Source organism: Sphaerodactylus townsendi, linkage group LG04 (genome assembly GCF_021028975.2).
Source record: "Sphaerodactylus townsendi isolate TG3544 linkage group LG04, MPM_Stown_v2.3, whole genome shotgun sequence".
NCBI classification, from domain to species: Eukaryota; Metazoa; Chordata; class Lepidosauria; order Squamata; family Sphaerodactylidae; genus Sphaerodactylus; species Sphaerodactylus townsendi.
Window position 1 is genome coordinate 47626125 of NC_059428.1, and position 20192 is coordinate 47646316.

Genomic DNA, 20192 nt, shown 5'->3' on the forward strand with positions numbered 1-20192 from the left:
AGCTTAGATGGCTGCACATATGCTTCATTTCTTGTAGCCTATTTAGAGCTAGATTCCAAGTTAATGAGGATCTAAATCCCAATGGTAAACTTGATAGGATAATATAAGAGATTGGGACTGTCCAGCCACCATAGTTTTTAATTTGTATTTTGTTTAAGCTTTCTGATTACTAATCACTTCCAGTGCTGCTGGGCGGGGGGGGGGGGCAAAATTCACAGGAATGCAGTCTTTCTGGGGACTCATGGAGCTGAACAAGTAACATAACATTTAGGCTGGATATGGTTGTGTGAAGAGCACTCAGAGGGAATCTATCTGAGGACCTAGGTAGCTGTTGGCAGCCGTTATCACTTCTAATTTTTATTCTGAGTGATTAGAACATAGAAAATAAATAATTGTATAAAAGTATAACTGGAAAAGTTTTCACTGATTTTTTATAACAGCAGACACTTACTGCTAGTGTATTTTTAATTTTAAATTAAATTTGTTTATTATCTTTGTACTCGTTTTTAACCAAATAGTCTTTGAAGCAGCTTACATACAAAAAATATAATATAAATTTCTTCCCACTCCCTGATTTCCAATATAATAACCTCAAACTTTTCCATCTTTGATGTTATATTGTTGGTGATTTCTGAATGTGGGGGGGGGGGGAGATGGGGAGGGGAATCACTGTGCTGAATTTGACTATCCAAGAATCTCCCCACCCCCACCCCCATTTCTTTCTTTCAGATCTTCTGTTCTTAGACTAAGGTATTGAACAATAAACCATAAATCTTTAAAAGATATCTTTGTATATCTCCTTTCGACTCTTCTCTGCAGTCTATTTAAAAATGAACAACAAAATAAGTATATTGAGGGTCAGAGTCCTCTAAGAGAAACTGAACAATTTGCTACAATTGCTCAAGAAAACACGTACCATTTATTAAAACACAGCACATCTCCTAATTTCTGTGGTCTATTCCTAGAGCATCACTCAACATGGTGATGTTACTTCTGAGTCTTCACCCAAAACTGATATCACTGTGTCATGGGCCACTCCTACTGCCTATTCCCTGCTCTCAAAAGCTCTAAGGATTTCCACACACAGGCCTGGCAAACCTACCATGAACTAAAGTTTTATAACAATCTCCAAAATATTCCAAGAAGGCATAATAGCAATAGAGACAGGAAACAGTGACATTCTGTGGTAAATACCAATTTAATAAGAAGTTGTACATAATCATTTTCCATATTCTAGACCTCAGCATTAAAAACAGTCCAAGGCATGCCACCTAAATTTCATGGAGCTCTGGCTCAGATTACAATCTAAACATATATAGCTGAGAGGAATAAAAAGGTGTTGATTTTAAAAGTATTAAGAAGTTCGCTTTGTAACTCTAGTTTGTGAACTTACCTACAGATTTATTTCACACTATCTCCCATGCTTGAATAGACTGGAGAAAGAGGGAGCATATTAAAAATAAATTAAAATATTCATTTCATAATTTTGTGCATTCTGAGAGCTTGGGGAAAGTAATAACGCTAAAACAAAAATCCAATAGAATCAATTAATCAAATTTCTATTAAAGTATAAATCATTGGTAACTAAATTAAAACTAAGAGAGGCTACAATAGACAAATGAAGACTGCTCTTTTGATACGAACAGGGCAGGATGTTGATAACAACCAGAAGACTCTGAATGATTTCATGTCAATAGCCTAGTAGTTCTAGTGATGATTGCAACTGTGACCATACAGGTCCCTGATGCTCTGAGTACCTCTCAGGTCATTTGATATTCTAGGCATGGCAAGACTGATGTTTCCAAGTGCAACCAATACACAACAGATGCAATACAGTGTGTAATTTTTTTCTTCAAACACAGCCAGTATCTCTTCGGCTATGGTGGAAGCACCTGCTACAGGAATTACCTGCTGCCACTGCAGCTGCCATTGGGACCTATCTACATAACTCTGACATGTTGGCAGGTCCTACTGAAGTGCCACTGCTGTGTCAGAAGGAAAAGATGTAAGGGCCTAGCCGGTTCATCACTTTAGTAATGGACAGGCCAGATCCTCTCTCTGTGTGCATGCAGACACAGACTGAAAGTGTGTTAATTTGAAAGCTTTTCTCTACATAGACTGTTCTGAGATGACTGAACTGTGTGATCTTTCAAACACAAACACTTATCATACTACGGATATTTCTTGTCAAAAATGAAGACCTGATATTTTTATTCATGCTAACAAGGTACCTTGAGTTTCCCTACTGTTTTGCCAATTAAAATTTTTCATTCCAAAAGTCATCGCCCTCTACAGCTTGATTTGCAACCAACACATTCAGGGGAGGGGAGGCAGATCTGGGGAGGAAGGTGGTGAGCAGAAGAATGACAAAGAAAAGGAAAGGAAGGACTAGGATTAAGAATAGAACAAATCTGGGTTGGTTTAAAGGAGGAGGATGGCTTCAGAGAGATAATTGGGTGGGGGGTCAGCATAGGTGAGAGGAGATAAAAGGACCTAGTTCTAAATGCTGGCACTGTGGAGACCAAGAGGCATATTATAGCCATATGTGGATAGAATGTGCAGAAGTAAAAAAAATTTGGTCAATTGTATTGTTATATATCGAGAAAATGGTGAAGATAAATATTGATTTAAATAATGACTTAATGTTCATGGGTGTAATGGAAGACAGAAGGGTGGATAAACAATATAGGTATATGTATAAAATAATGATTAAAGCAGCACATGCAGCAATAGCCTTGGACTGGAAAGAAAAGAAAAAAATGGACACTTCAGAAATGGATAGAATATATCTGGGAACAAGTGACACTTGATATTTTCGATATATTAACCAAAAATAAGACGTGGCAAGATAAACAGAATGAAATTTTGAAGATATGGATAATATACGTGGACTGGATGAAAGAAGCTCGAGTCAATGAAGAAATATGGGAGAAGAGGCAACAGAGAATGAACTTACTGCTGCTTGTGTGACAAAACTATGAAGAAGAAGTAATGGGGGAGGGAGAAAAGGGGGGAAAGTATCGTTTGAAAATGTATGAAGGAAATTACTATCAACTGTAAAATTCAAATGATACAATAATTTTTTTTAAAAAAAAGGTGAGAGGAAACAAGAGGTAGATAGACACAGGAAGAAGGAGCATGGGAAGAGACAGACAGAAAAAGAGCATGGGAGGAGACAGACAGGCTGACTAGAGCAAGTAGTTTTGCCAACCTTCAGGTGGGATCTGGATATCTCCTGGAATTACAACTGGTCTCCAGATGACAGAGATAAATTCCCATGGCAAAAACAGCTGCTTTAGAGGGAAGGTGGACTGTACAGCATTATACTCTACTGAGGTCTCCTCCTCCCCAATCCCATCTCTCCCCAGACCCCACCCTGAATTTCCAGGAATTTAACAATTCAAAGCTGACAACCATGGGAAGGAGTCTTTGGAATTCTGTGCAGGGAAAGAAGATGCCCCCAAACCGAGAGAAGGGTGGGGGAGAGAGAGGGCATTTGCACCAAGAAAAAAGAGCAAAACAAAATAGTTAAATTATGCAGTACCTGAATTTCTCACTCCGAGTTCTGTTCAAGTATGGTAATGGTAGACAGCAATAACTGTTAAATCATTTCATGCCTAGTTCAGAAGCAGATGCAATATCCATACCAACATGACCTAAATCAATGCAGATGTAAGATGATCATTATCACTATAAACCAGTATATTGTTTAATATTTACTGTTTTGTGGGGAAAACTGTGAATCCATCTTAAGCAGCACAGATATTAGCTTCTGAATAATGTCTCTGGCTTTTCTCAAATGTCAGTATAATGTCTAATTACAATATCAAGTAGAAAATTGCTCTGAGCCAAAGGTCACTCCCACAAGAGAGGCAGAGTCAAATTGTGTGATTGACTCATACACCTGCATGGTGAGGTCACAAATGACCTATGTTATATCTGTTCAAAAGTTAATATTTTTGCACCCATAGAGGTATCATTCCCAAATTGTTTTAGTGAGCATAGAAGGACAGCTCAAGTGCTATGCTTCTCTATTGAAAACAAAACAAAAAACAAAATATTGTACAAACATATACAAAAGCTTTCACCAAATGTTCACAATATTTCTGTTGCAGTACTTCATTTCAGGTTTCTGATTCACATCTCAAATTGTTGTCCATAGAGTAGCATCAAATGAATTTATTTTATTCTTTTTAATTTATTTACAAAATTTGTACCCCAGCTTTCTGCCATATCGAAAGCACATATGACTTAAAACAAGCATTATAAAAACCAGATAATAATAAAAATTAAACCCAGAACTAAAATACACATATAAAAATACAGGGAAGTAGTAATTAAAACATACGGTAAGAAGGAATGATCCTTGAAAGAACAACATGTGAAAAAAGAGTCTTCATCAACTTGAGGAAGACACTGATAGAAGAGAACAGACAAATATCTCTGGGAAGAGAATTCCATAATTTTAGTGCCATGACCATGAAGGCCCTTTCTTGGGTTATCATCCTCCTCATCTCAGAAAGCATGGGTGCCTATAACCGGCTTGGATGGACAGGTCAATTAGAATCAAATTGGGGCCACCTGGCATGGGTAGGAAAGAGACATTTCCAGGGAGGCTAGCTGCCTGTCAATGGTAAACTCCAAACCCCCTAAAAGCACCAGCTCCTCCAAGATGTCTCTGCGCACCTGCCAGTGCTGGCATAGTCCCCAGTATACACCTGCCCCAACAAACACCCTACATCAGCCACCTGCACATTTAGAGTGAGAGGGTACAGATGTACATCTGGCATAGAGGACTCCCTGCCACTAAGGGCATCTTTTGGGGTCCTCAGGCACCCTTGGAGAGAGATGACCCAACAGCCTCTGAAAGAATGATGGATCCTTGTCTGACCACCAGTTGTTGCGGTCCACAAGCACCCTTGAACACATGCCATTTCTCTCCCTCCACCTTCCCACGCCTGGTCCCAGGCTGCACCTAGAAAACTCATTTAGGAGCTATTCTTACCCTGATGTTATTTAACATCTTCATGTGACCCCTGGCCCAGTTGGTACGGAGCTACTGTTTACAGTGCCATAAGTACGCTGATGACACCCAACTCATCCTTATAATAAAGGGTCAGATGGAGTCTGCCCCTGATGCTTTCCAGCATCATTTAGAAGCTGGCTGGTTGAAAACAAGCAGACTGAAACTGAATCCAGCGAAGACAGAGATCCTGTGGCTGGGTCGGGGTGGGGGAGAGGCCGGGGAAGTTCCAACTGCCAGCCTTAGATGGGGATGCCCTACATCTGGCCTCATCAGTGAAGAGCCTTGGGATGACCATTCCTACCAGAGACAGATTGCACTATCTGCAGTGCAAATCAGTCTTCTCCCCAACCTTCCAACAACCCTGGGAGATGCACACACACAAACACACAGTTATGGCCATAAAAGACACTTTGTTGGAGGGCATGGAGGCAACTGAGCTGCAGGAACTCCACCTCAGCTTCACCTCTGGGAAATGGCTGCGGCTCTCTTGAAGTGTCTTCCAAATGGAGCAGTAAACCTAAAGGGACATGCGATTACATATGATCAGCACTTTCCAAGAGAAGGCTTCTTTTGCAGCCAAAACTCAGTGTGGCATTGGGGGAGGGGTCAGTGGTTGGAGCTGGAGCTCTTCCTGTTGGATCTCCACCTGCAGGAAACAAAACACAGATGTGCATCTACAACAAGGGATCAAGATTTACAAGGGATCAAGATCAAGGGATCAGCCTGGAAAACCCACCACAACCAATCTCCTTGATGGTTGCTGACAGGCCTCTCCAGGGTCACCACAGAGTCCACTCAGCAGTCTTTGGGGGAAGGAATCTGCCATTTGTGCTACCCCTTACAAGGCTCCCACCATCCAAAACACTCTAATCTCTCCAGCATTCAAGTCCAAACCAAATACACAGAAGGAATACTCCTTGGTATATGCTCCACTGGACTCAGCTCCTGTATGGAATGAGTCCAGCTAGGAAGGGCTCCAACTACCCATTTCCTTTCTAAGAGGTAGCATAGCATTTGCCTGCGCTTCTAGCTAACAGCTCTCCCAACAGCTTTTTCAGACCAGTTCCTGTTCACCACACCCTTTCTGCACAGAGGTGGTGGTGGTGGTGGGTCTGGGACTCCTGCTGGACCCTCTGGCTGCTGGACACAGGAGTGGGAGAAAGCCTTGCTACAGCAGCTCCCAGTCATGAGGGATGCAAATGGATGGAAGGAGATTTCAGAAATTTGTATGTGAATATTAAATGCTTTCTGCAGAGTATGGTAGGCATTTGTTTCGTAAACCTGATCAGATAGTAAGACATGAAAATGTAATTGCCAGCATTGAAAAGACAACTCTGTTCCCTTTTACATGCATAGTCAACAAAGATGTTTCCATTTAAGTAAGATCCTGTATTCTACTAGATTAGCTGAAGTCTCAAAGATAAGTGAAAGTATAATTTTTATTAGCATCATTTGTGCTTGAATTATTGTAGTCATTCAGCTCCATCTTCTGGTTTCCAAGCACACTGCACCATTGTTTTAATATGCATGGATAGAATAGATGGTGGATTTCAGACACTGAACTGTTTGATTATGTACTGTAACAGCAGTGGTGGGATTCAGCAGGTTCACACCACTTTGGCAGAACCGGTTGTTAAAATGGTGCTTCTAAACAAACAGTTGTTAAATTACTTAAATCCCACCACCGGAACCGGTTGTTAAATTATTTGAATCCCACCACTGTGTAACAGCATCTCAGTATGAAAAAATGTTTGCATAATTCATCTTCACCACAGATGAGTGGGGGGTTCCCTAACAAATGAAAACAGGGAAATAACCATAAGTCAGAAGAGAAGTGCTGGGATGGTTCTTGAATCGACGATTTGGCAGCCTCTATTGATAAAGAAAATGTAAGAGTTAAAAGGGATCTGAAAAATCCATGGCTGTCATTCATTGATGATGAATCATTGACCATGAATGGGTTGGGTGAAAAACTCTTGACTGAAGCAATTATGGAAATTAAATATTTATTGGGTTGTATTTGTGAAGTTTCCCACCCTGGCATCTGTCAAGTTACTCTCTCTCTCCCAGCTGGTAAACAGGCAAATGAGGCACAAGCCCATATGGAAGCTGGGAAGGAATTTCTTTTTTATGTGGGAAACCAAACATTCCTGTATAAATTCCTCATTGTATGAATCCCTCACTCCCTCACTGCTTCCCAGCTCTCTTAAAAGTTGCGTGCAGATGTGCAGATGTTTGCTCTATTGACCACTGACACAATTCTTAGTTGGAACAGAATTTGGCCACAGCCCATTTATTAATAACAACATGAGAAGCTGGGTGAGCATAAGGGGCACATCTTGGCCGCCAGGCAGCAACTGCTGAATCTGGGCCCTTTGGGCAGCAATTGCTGAACCCGGCACCGTCCCCTCCAATGGGATTGGGACAGAAAGTTACTAGGTGCCACTTGATCATGTACACATTTAGTGACACCCCTTCCTGCCAGGAGTAGAGAGCTCTCAAGCAAGCCCCAAGGCTTGCGCCATTGAGCCCTCCATTACCCCAAGACATATTATTGAGGCCCCCAACCACGGGAAGGTCTGGCATGCAAGCTCTGCCTTCCTGATATGGATGTGCTCCTATGCCCCAAACCACCATTGAGTTGTTACCAACAGCTCCTGCCCCAGCTTCATTCACTGACTCCCCCTTTGGATTGGATAAATGTTGGATCATCCTGTATTCCCCTGGGTCTTTTTGGGCACTACGCTGATGGGAGAGACCCTCAAATTTGGAAAAGGGGGTTTGGAGAATGGACCCCCAACCTGGCCTGCTAAGCATTCCTTATTGATTTTGTCTGCCACAAAGTTGGGCAGCTCCCTGGCAGATCTAAGCATGGCCATCCTCCGGCCAGAAAAGGGAATACAGAAACCAGATTCAAAACCATCCTGAAGGTAATCAGCCTCCCACCTCCGAGAGTACCTGGCCAACCATCTGCACTGAGGACCCAAACACAACAGGGTGGGAGCTGGGGAACTGAGTACGGCTAGGATTTCAGGCCTTCTGAGCGAAGGAAGGACTTATGGACCCCCAAAGGGGGTGCCCCCATTGTTTCCAGTGGCTGTTGAAGGTGAACGTGATGCCCACAGCATTTCCCCCTCCCAAGCAAACTTTAGCAAAGTTGACTGGTTCCTTTCAGGAGACTCACACCAGCAGCCCTGCTGTAAATTAGGCCCCGCTACCCAGAACAATCCCCCCAGAGGCTGCCCCCAAATCTCCAGCACAAAGCCAGCTGGGCAGAACAGCAAGCCCCATTGAAGTCTATGGTGGGGAAAAAACATTTTTCCCACCATAGAGCTTGCTGAAGAGAGCTGGGAAATTCTGTGCTCGGAAGTGGCTCCATTGCAGCCAATGGGGAATTTCTTGGGGGAAGGTTGTGGGGTGCACATTTTTCAAGGTAGAGGCACAAAACTTTCAGAACATCTTCAGGAGACTCTCTTGATAACACCATCCAGGTTTGGTGAACTTTGCTTCAGGGGGCGGTGGGAGATGGGCCCTACTGTTTTGGGGGCCCATAACATTGTACTCTCTGAAGCATTTTTTTGGAAATACCCGAATATTCAGGTATATCCAAATATGTTATTTGTCTTGTTCGAGCATACAGATTTTATGCCTGAATAAATCCGAATCTGAATTTTACCAAATTTATAGGGTATTTTCCAAGCCTAGTTTGAACCCAAAACTCAGGCACAAATTGGTTATGATGTACAAATACGGTGCTCTAATATCATCACTGAAATCACTTTGTTTTTTTGATAGCCCTGTTAAGCAGTATCCATCTAAACCAGGGGTAGGGAACCTGCGGCTCGAGAGCCGCATGCGGCTCTTCTGCCCTTGCACTGCGGCTCCACGACCGAGCTGCTGGCCCCATCCTTGCCCACCCTGCAGGCAGCAGGGCGGGTGCACCAACTGCCCACAGTTGATAGCTGCGCCGCTGGCTTCTGAACTTCCCCTCTCGCTCCAGCCCTGCTGGAGCCCCGGGGTGGTGTGCTTTCCTGGCAGCTGGCAAGGCCAAGCTGTCCGGCTTCATCCTTGCCTCGCCCTGCAGGTGCCAGCAGAGCTGAGATGCATGATCCATACGCTTCTCAGAATGAGCGGAGTAAAAGGTAAAAAAAACCTTATATATATATATAGTGTTATCTTTATTTTAAATGTCAAAAATTATTTGCGGCTCCAAGTGTTTTCTTTTCCCGTGGAAAACGGGTCCAAATGGCTCTTTGAGTGTTAAAGGTTCCCTACCCCTGATCTAAACCTACAGTCATGGTTTATATGGAAGCTTCTTTAACTGCCATTAAATGTAAAATAATCCAGTCTTCTCTCAGTTGTTGACTAAGATTGAAATATTTGACAGTGCTCAATCTAGCAAAGGTTTATTTTAAGTAAATGGATAATTACAGGTGGCATAAAAGATTTTTTCATGCTGTTTATTTAAAAATGCTTTTAGGTGATCTTCAAATTAAAGTACAGGATGAAGCAGAGAATTCTGAAGATGTAAAAAAAACACCTTGTAGCTGGAGTTAATGATCTAAAAGTGACACAATGGTTTGTGAATCTTCCTGAATAGTAGTAGAGGTCGTATTATCTTGTATCCTTCCTGGATCACAGATAGAGAATGGCATTTATGCTTTAAGACATCAAGCTATGAACACTGTAGTCCTCTAAGGGTGATTAAACAAAATTCATTATGAAGATCATCTGTGTTTGCACAGTTCATGGGACGCAGAAAATCTACCTTGAGGGAGGTGAAAACCTAGCTCATTATCTGTTGTTTTGTAGGTTGTGTGAAATGCGGTGGGGAATGCTATTTAAACAACTGCAGCTGTCTCTTTTTTATTACAAGATGAACAAAAACATATTTATTACTAGAGTTGTTGCTAAGTTTGCTTAACAGGCTGCAAGAATAAGAGAAGCATAATGCAGTCATTCTTGCAAATAAAATAAAACAGAAACCAAGTGGCACTAAGTCATTATATGTTTGTATATAATATGTATTTTATATGTATCTGAAAAAATGACCTTTGAGTCACAAAAGCTCATGCTGAAGCAATCATGATTCGTTTTAGAGGTGCGACATGATTTCTGTTTTATTTTGCTAACAAGTTAACCTCTGGAAATATTTTAATGTGTAACTGGTAAGGTACAGAATTTGGGGTTTTATGTTAACATCTTGGAAATTGCAGAGACTTAGTTAGGTGGCTACTCAATAAACACTTTATCATCCTTAGAAGATTCATATGAAATATGTTATCATTACTGCTACTATTTCTTTGAGATGTGTGTGCTGCATGTGTTTAATGAATGCTGTTCTCTTAATTTTATGTATTACTAGCTGCAATCAAGGTAAATGGCATTTAAGAATCTGAGCAGCGGACCCTGCATTAGTGGGACAACACTAGGAGGAGGAGGAGAAGAAGAAGAAGGCCCATTGCAGTGGGAGATGCAATAAGCCCTAGCAAAGGGGGTAAGCAATCATGTCCCCCCACAATGGGCTTTACTGGAACCACAGCCCCCTTCCTTCTTGTGTGACAACTCCCATCTACCTTGTCCTGAGTCTATGCTTTGGGGTGGGGAGAGGGTGAAAAGGTGTGGCTTGGGGAACTACTGAGGGAACCTTTGAATAACTTGAACCCAAATACACAATCTCTTGTAAGTTTATAACAGATGATATTGGTTTATGTTTGTACAGAAAACAAATGCTGATTTCATTTTGAGGACACCACAGCCTTTCAAATAAGGCTTTGATAATTAGAACATTATAACAAAGTATTCCTGAAATGGAAAAGTATGCATAGATTTTTGTTTATTTTATTTTGTTAGAGTGCATTACAATATCAATATAGGAAACAAAATAGAAACCAATTAAAAGTATGGGACACAACTTATTTTGATGTGTTTTTATATATAAGAATTCCTTATCCCTCCTTGGCTTTGGAAAAACAAAAAAACAAAACGAGCAGTGTTTAGCCTCTGCTCCTGGCACAGGTTTGCCATACGTACTCTTACAGCATCTATATCAAGAAACAGTGGCGACAATCCAGAAGATCTAAATAAGCATATGCTAGCAATCTACATTTCCACTTTCTGTTTAGTTTTCTCCCAGGAGCTCACAGCATTCATCTGCCAAGTCACTTCAAACTTAAAAACACACACACAGAGAAACACACAACCCCCTCCCCCCACTATTTGGCACAGCAAACTTGTGGAATGAAGGCTAAACAGCAGAAAATGAGTATTTCTACATGTAACTTACTCCTTTATTCACATAAGGATGGGACCCAAAAATTTCAAAAGCTTCTGTGGGTTTTCATGAATTTTTAAAATCACGGTATTTATGGCTAGAGATTTACCTCTGAGATTAAACAAGACCTGAAAGAAATTATAGATCTTCACCAGTCATTTATTTACTTATATAGGGCTGTAGCTTGTATTTGAGCCACACAGACTCTGTGTGTGTGTGTGTGTGTGTGTGTGTGTGTGTGTGTTAATCCTTCTACTTTAGTATACTTTTGATAATCAAGTCCCCATTGTTGCTCGCCTGTTAAAAAAAAATGGGTGCCAATCTTTATTTAAAGGACTATAGACGTGTGAATAACCTTGTTTCAATTTGTGAAATTATGCAGGGTGGGGTGCAAAGATTAAACTGTTTTCCATCCTGGCATAGTCCTGATCCAAACTGGGTCCCTGTGTGTCAAGTTTTGCTAAAAAGTCATTGTGAAAATCTGACCATGAATTTCCCAGCACCTTGTATGTTTTGGTCCTGTCTTTAGAATGCTCATTTTCTGCTGACTAAGGGAGCAGTCCTAAAAAGGACTATTCAGAAGTAAGTCCCATTTTATTCAGTGGGGCTAACTTTCAGGAAATTATCTTTAGAATTGTACCCTAAAACTAAATCTGAAGTCCTAAGCATGGTTTCAGGCCACCAAGTTCTGTTATAGACATCTTTTCAAGTAATTGGAGCCTTGGGATTAAGGTGCCAGGTCATTAGATTCTGATGCACCAATACCACAATCCTAAATGCAATTACTTTGAAGTCCTATCAATGTCAGTAGAGCTCATTGATGCACACAGTTCTTTAATCACCAATAATAACCTTATACATTTATGCTGGCCTTATGGTTCATTATCATCTGGCTACAGTGTGCTGGTTTCAAGCAATATCTAAGTTTACCATTTAGAAATGAGAATAGAATTCTCATTCAGCCAATGAAAATGTATGCTATGGTGTGAGGAAACATAAATGGGCTCTCACACGGCACCATAATGCATCTTGTTGATAATGATAGGATGGTATACCAATTCAGGTGCAAGTCATTCTCATTACTACAGTACTGGAATCCTTCATCTGAAGAGAGGAACAGGCCTTATGTGAATCTAGGCTTTCATCCTTTCTGATATTAAATATATCCCTTTCGTCACATTTTGCTGTACATGTATTATTTAAAATGCTTCACACAACACAATCTTTTGGCTTAGAGTGTTATATAAACAGAACATCTACTTTTTTATTGTAAGTATTTGATATAAGGTATAAGGTTGATCTTGGGTGCTATCAGTATTTCTACTATGGGAAAGAGTTTGGACCCATGTAATAAAAATGATTACATAACATTATTACATTATCTGCTTGTGTATGTCTTGATGTATCACCATCAGATATGTAACTTTAAGCTCTTTTCCATACGAACAGAATATTTTGGGTTCTGGATATAAAATTATTTTTAGAAGTTAAACCAAAAAAATTCAGTCTGTTCAGTGCCAATTGCCATATTTCAGAAACAAGGTATCATATTGCAACTAGACTGGTGTTCTCTGGCTTTAGTTTAAATAAAATTCAAAATATGATCTGTATACATGTTGACAGGTAGGCTATGCCACTAAAATGTTATGACACAGATTATTTGATGAAATATTAATCTTGATACTGTCCCTTTTTTATCGGAAAAGGATGCAATTTTTTTTTGTTCACAAAATACACCATTAAAAAGGAGAATCTTTCCAGTTCATTTTCCACCTTTATCTGTTTTGTACAAAACGATATGGATTCTCTTACAAGACATCATCAACTTCAGAATTCTGTACTTCCTCCATAATCAGTGGACATGAATGAGATCTGATGTCATTCTTTTTGAAAATGGCTTCATCCAGATCCAGATGCTTATCGTTGATCTTCACCTCCATGCAGCCATTATAAAAAAGGGTTATTGGGGTTGCATCAATTGGAACATCTGAGTAAAACAACACATACATAAAACTTAACACCCTTCTAATTAAAAAATAAACAATGCCAAAAAAACCCCAATTATTAATGCCTGAATTTATTTGGAAATATAGATCAACCAAGCACAAGATAGGGTGACCATGTATCTGGACTGAGCAAAAAATGTTATAAAATGGAATGTTTCCCAAATGTTATAAAATGGAATGTTTCCCAAATGTTATAAAATGGAATGTTTCCCAAATGTTATAAAATGGAATGTTTCCCAAATGTTATTGCTCCTTTTTCCACACTTTGTGGGTATGTAGTTGGAATGCTTCGTTTTATAAATTTTCTGTTTATTTTAAGAACAAACATTAACAACAATAATGTCATCACAAAAGGAGATGATGGGGGGGGGGGCGCTAAGGAAAATATTTGATTTGAGAGAATAGTATGTAAGCTGCAAAGTAATATTTAGAAGGGAAGAGAAGGGGAATGGGATCACAGAATAACATAGGGGAGGAATGGAAAATACAGGAAAGATTGGGAAAAGGGAATATGTAAAAGGAACAAAAAAGACTGAAGATAGTTCGGAAGCTGCAGCTAGTGCAGAACCTGGCAGCAATGGGTACTGCTGGCCAGAAGCATATCATGCAAGTCTTAGAAGAACTGCCCTGGCTGCCAATTCACTTTCAAGCCCAATTCAAGGTGGTATATTTGACTCATAATGCCCTAAATGGCTTGGGCCCAAAATATCTGTTGTTGTTTAAAAATCAGCAGATGAAGCCTTTCTGGTGGCACCACCACTTTCAGTGGTAAAAAAAGTTGGAGATCCAAGATAGGGTTTTTTTCAGTGGTGGCCCTGAGATTGTGGAACAGTCTCCACCCTGGGAAGTTAAAGACACACTGTAATGATTTTAATGTGTGTGTGTCTGTGTGACTTTAAACTGAGAACTGAATTGGACAAAGAAAGGGGATGTGAGGGGGATGAGAGGACGATATGATTGGTTGATTCTAGAGTATGCATGTGCGGAGGCTGTGCTGACCCAGGAGTGTCAAAACTCTAGTCAAAGAAAGTCAAAGCTCTGTGTGAGCAAACACTAGTGAGTGTGCTATGGTTTCTGTGTGAGAACTCATAGAGTGTGAAAGCTCTGTGAGAGACTTAGAAAGTCAGAGAGCATACAGAGAAAGTCCAAGCCTCAATAAAATTGTTAGACAAAATGAGAGAGAGAGAAGCTGTCAGAAAGTGTCAGAGGGAATTTATGTTGAGTGAAGTCCTCAAAGCATTTTATTTTGGTTTTATTTTATTTTGTAAATATTTAGCTGGAAACCTTGAAGCTACCTATCAGTTATAAATAAAATCTTACTTTGTTTGAAGAAACATTGGAATCCCATCCTATTTTCCTTTGGACCATGGAGGCCATCCACTTTGCCTTATAAGCTCGTACTCACTACCAAAAGGAGATAAAGAGGTGTGGGAGGGAAGGGGTTTATATTCCTGGTGGCAGCTACCATATGGAGAAGAATTAAGAGAACAAATATTAGTTGGAAAAAAGAGTGGACATTGCATTTGGAGGCTGCAGGCAGGATGGTCACCACACACATCTATTTTTCATGGCCTTTGGCTGAACAAATTGTTTCTCCCTTTGGTAATTTCATGAAACTTAATAGGTTTTTAATTTTAAACAAATTTTATTATTACAGTTTATAATCGTTTTAGGTGACTTTTATATCTTATGTTGTAGCCTGGTCTGAGACCTTTGGGTTTAGGGTGACATAGAAATGTATATAAATAAATATTTAGTTTACATAAAATAAAAAAGGCAAAAGGAAAGCTCAGAAATGGTATTATAGAAATTCAGTTACTTGTTTACAAATTCTCAAAATTTTGACAGCAGATTATCAGGACAGCCAGTTCTGTCCTGCAACAGTATTAGATAGTTTGTGATTTCAGCATGTGTGTCACTCAAGGTGGGCCAAGTGCTACAAGCTAGTGTTCATATATGGACCATGGAAAAAGATTATCTTTCCTTTCTGTCATTACTAGAGTATTGTAACTCCAACAATTCTGTAATATGAGATGTTTGGCTAGTTGGATCAATGTATTAGTGGAAGGTGAACACAGTAAAAGTCCTTTTTTATTGAATCACACCATTTTGACTTCTCTTTTTAATTCCCAAATAAATCTAACAGTTACATTAAAACCATGGTTTTTAAGATAAGACAATTTTCCTGAGGTATCACTTCCTCTCTTGAAAAAGAACAAGACTTTCAGTACCCGCTGCCAGCTTTTGGTATGTACCCTGATTGGCTCAATTGGTAGAAGTTGCATGAATAATATGCTCTTCCACTTTTTGTTATGGGGAAAGGAGTCTCAGACCTTTTTCATGCTACACTTTTTGTGTGAACAATTCTTTGCTTTCAAATGCATTTCACTCAAGAAAAAAATATTTCATATTTTTCAGTGCTCCCTAAAAGGTTTCAATTTCTCCACTGGACACATTGGGAAAAAAACCCTTGGGGAAAAAAATCACTTTGTATTTTCTTCTACATAGAACTTTAAAAGGGGGGGGGGCTAGTTTAAAGTCATCTTTGCCCAAGTTGGTCATCTTTGTCCAAGTTGTTTGGTTCTTTCCCCTTTTATCCTCACAGTAATCTTGTGAAGGTTAGCTTCAGAATGAATGACTGGCATAAGGTCACCCCACAAGACTCATGACAAATAAGGATATGAATCGGGGCTTCCCAAGTGTTGAGTCCCACACACTTAACCAGTACACCACACTGGTTCTATGTGATTAATATTTCTGTATTATCATACTACAGCTGTATTTATCTCAATACAAATCAAAGGTATCAATACAGCTATTTACCAAATATATCTTTAATACTTTTACTTTGAAAATGATGAAATACCATTTGAGCAACAGGGATGCCTGCATTCCTGGTAGAAAACAATGGAGAGTTGAGTGTACAACACTGAGGACTGGGCAGCAAATGATGACACACATGTCTATATGACCATTCCACATGTTGACTGACTAAACTAAAAAGAAGAGCAGGTATGAGTGTACTGACCCCACTCTGATACTGTATGATTACTGAATCATCTTCATGAAGTGAATGTGTGGAGATGTGACCATGCGTATACTCCCTGCCTGCAATAAGTTTTCAGAAAACAATGTTTCCGATCTTGAGGAGGAAGTCTATATGTGGGCACTTTGTATGATGCTATTCACTCCATGCACAGGACCTGGTGATCAAGTGGAGGTGGGGGCAAGGACAGTATGCTTGCACCTGTTCTCCATCCCAGCAAGGTCAGTCAATGCATGAAAAGGTTGTCAAGACAATGTCTCTGTGCTGAGCCAACACAGCCTTTCATCGCGAAATATCGCTCAGTTTATTATTCTCTGCCCCAATCTGTATGCACTGCTAAAGCTTAGTTGTGGAAGTGGGACAATGAAAAAGAAAGTAGGAATCCAGCAGCTATAGATTTCAGATGCAATTTTCACACATTGCAAGTATTGCAAGTATTTCAAAGCCAAAAATTTGGATTCTTATAAACATGTCTCCCTCAATTATCTTTAAATACTTCATAGAGAAAAATACAGGCTATGTCAACACTGTTCTCAGACGTGTCAGCAGAGGGAGCTTGAGATATATGATAAAAGAAGAAAAAGAGACAAGACCTCATTTGGAATGGAAAGGAGAGGATGAGGTTGCGAGGGTCACATCTCAAAACAGATTCTGCTTCTTAACATGAATAGAAGCACTACTAGGCTTTAATAGCTACTGCAGAAAATTATTTAAAGAAAGGACACTGTTCTTATTTTCACACAAACAAACAACAAAATCAAATAATGATGGATGATGGAGTTAAATTAATAGCAGAATTATAATGGAAGAAAACAACATTTACCAGGAATGCCACCTAGGTACGTATCCATGGGTCCACTCATTGCTTGGTCCAAGACAGCAAACTGTTGATCTAAGTATGTGACATCTGAATGTGAATCAGCTGTAAGTTCAAGCAGCTGTCTGCTCACTCTGAGTCCCACCTGCACTCTTTTCCAGGTGCACAAGCTCTTTGACTCCAAACGGGCAACAATGGACTTCTCAATAGACACAATTATTTCCTAGGAAACAGAAACAAACAATAATCACGTACACCTCCATGAGTGATATTTTGCTTTTAATGGGATTGGAGCTGCAGGCATTTTCTTGGGGTGTATGTCTATATGAAGGGGGTGATGGTGTTTTATTGCATTTTTGTGATTTTAATTTTGGAACTGTAAGCCACAGAAAAGTATGCATATTTTAAATTAACAGATACATACATTTCAAAGGGCTTCAAGTTTTAGAGACCCAGCAAAAACAAGCAGATTCTGATGTAGCCTAGTAATCTCATGGGGTTCCATGCACCAAGGGGGATGGGTTGCTTCAAAACACATCTCAGCCAAACCCGTTCAAAGAAACTTGCATGTCAGAAACAAAGTGTCCTCAGAGAGATTTGATAGGGGACTTCCAAACAAGAAACTCATACATTCTCAAGTGGTACTATCAAGGAAGAAAATCCTACATCAGAGCTGCCCCTTTAAATCAGCTGAGCCAACTGCTGTCAGTGGAAATGACGAAGTAATTCACATCTGTCAGAATTAAACTATTAATTCACAAGGTCTGATATCATTAATATTTCTCAAGCTGTTATCTTACCTTAGGCCTCTGGTAGTTAAAAAATTACTTTCAGTCAGAACAGATATTCATGCCAGATTTCTCTCAAAATGTGGACTCACGCTAGCTTACATCATTCTCTTCTCCTTCATTTTCTTCTCTTAACAAATTCTATGAGTTAGGTTAGACTGAGAGTATATGACTACCCCATGGCTACCCAGCAAGCTTCAGTGACAGAGTGAGGATTTAACCTGGTCTTCCAGAGCTTTGTACTATGCTGGCTCTCACCCTACTGACACGAAGAAAATGTGATATGTATACATGCCTATAGTAGGAGCAAACAGCTACCTGAGAGTTGGATGAGTTGGACTCTGCTATTGATAAAGCAAGAGGAACCGTTTCTCCAGATACCAATGCGAACATCACACCAGTGCTTGTGGATGGACGGATGGCCAGGGTGACATTTATCAACCAATCTTCTGTATCGCTGAGGCTGTTATCTTAGTTTTGTTTTTGTTTTTTTTAAGTAAGGAAAAGTATCCATTAGTAAGACACAAAAGATGGTTTCTAATTTATTTTGCTTTAACTTCTCTGCTTTGACAGCACAGAAATAAACTGAGATATTACTGTGCAGAGTTTGAGGAAAAAACGAATGCTATTACTTCGGAATGACAAGCCTTCCAGAAAGCTCTTGCAGTTTCCAGGTAAATGGATAAAATAGATACATGCCAAATACCCTGAAATATTTTTACTTGGTTGAAACATTTGAGAAAAGCAGGCAATGACATCACATCACAAACAGCCTTCACTTAATAGTCTGGACACAGTCACATCCTGACATTTATGCATCCCACCTTTCCCCTGAAAAGGATCCAAAGTAGTTGGCATTGTTATTTTTTGTTTTTTTCTGTATTTTTCTGTATTGAATTTTTTGATATAACATTGTAATCATTCATATGTCAACACAGTAAACAAGTATACAAGATATAAATAAATAGCTCTTGAGTATATATCATTAGTCCTAATATCAAACTAAAGACAACTTAGACAACAGGACCAAATATTCAATTAAAATTGTGTCTCAGCTTATCATATTACCATTTCACATCTTTCTCATTACAGTACCTCAGCATACTAAAAGAGTAAATAAAGTTCTTTATAGTATCTTTCTCATTTTTAAAAACAATATAGTATCATTATTATTTTTATAAACAATATTAACATTTTCTTATTGAATATTACAATCAATCTCCTTATTATTAGTTTGCATTATTAACTTCCCCCCACTTTATTACCTCAGTGAATGGGAAGGAAGATGGGAAGGAAGAAGCAGAAGTTTGGATTTATACTCACCCTTTCTCTCCTGTAAGGAGACTCAAAGGGGCTTACAATCTCCTTTCCCTTCGCATCCCCCCCAACACCCTGTGAGGTGGGTGGGGCAGAGAGAGTGCTGAAAAACTGTGACTAGCCCAAGGTCACCCAGCTGGCATGTGCTGGAGTGCACAAGCTAATGTGGTTCACCAGATAAGCCTCCACTACACCACACTGGCTCCCAGGAGGGTGAACCAGAACTCCTTCTGGAGCACAAAGGCCCACACTCCTGCCTTTTTGTTTCACATGCTGTCATCAGTTAAGGGCCAAACTAAACATTACAGTTACTAAACCAGGGGTAGGGAACCTGCGGCTCGAGAGCCGCATGCGGCTCTTCTGCCCTTGCACTGCGGCTCCACTCGACTGCTTGAGGCAGCTAGCCCCATCTCTCCTTTGCCCACCCTGCAGGCAGCAGGGGTGGAGTGCATAACTGCCCACAGTTGGCTGGAGCTGGCGCTTCCTTGGGCTTCCCCTCTCGCCCGCCCGTTGGAGCTGGCGGGTGCTTGCTCTCTGGCGCGCCGGCAAAGGCAAAGCCCGCCTGGCTTCATCCTTGCCTCGCCCACCTGCAGGCAGCAGAAGCGAGCGCATCCACATACGCCTTCTCTCAGAATGAGCGGAGTAAAAGGTAAAAAAACCCCTATATATATAGTGTTATCTTTATTTTAAATGTCAAAAATTATTTGCGGCTCCAAGAGTTTTCTTTTCTCGTGGAAAACGGGTCCAAATGGCTCTTTGAGTGTTAAAGGTTCCCTACCCCTGTACTAAACTCTTTAAAAAGTTGGGTCTGGGTTGCTCAGACCCAACTCATGTTCCCTGCAACCACACAGCAGCTGCAAGAAATGGCTTCTAATGGAACCCCAAAGGAGAACCCAAATGGGCTTGGAATTGCAAAAT

At 40.2% G+C, this 20192-nt stretch overlaps 1 protein-coding gene across 1 annotated transcript in view; it reads right to left on the minus strand.

The window, feature by feature from the left end:
- Positions 1-10845: 10845 nt before the first annotated feature.
- PROS1 (protein S) overlaps positions 10846-20192 on the minus strand; it is a 42958-nt gene continuing 33611 nt past the window's right edge. Inside the window, exons 13-15 of the mRNA XM_048494313.1 lie at positions 18276-18427; positions 17176-17392; positions 10846-13287 (exon numbers count right to left, since the gene is read on the minus strand). Of these exons, the coding sequence (XP_048350270.1) occupies positions 13109-13287; positions 17176-17392; positions 18276-18427 (548 nt within the window). The 3' untranslated portion in view covers positions 10846-13108. The remainder of the gene's footprint in view (positions 13288-17175; positions 17393-18275; positions 18428-20192) is intronic.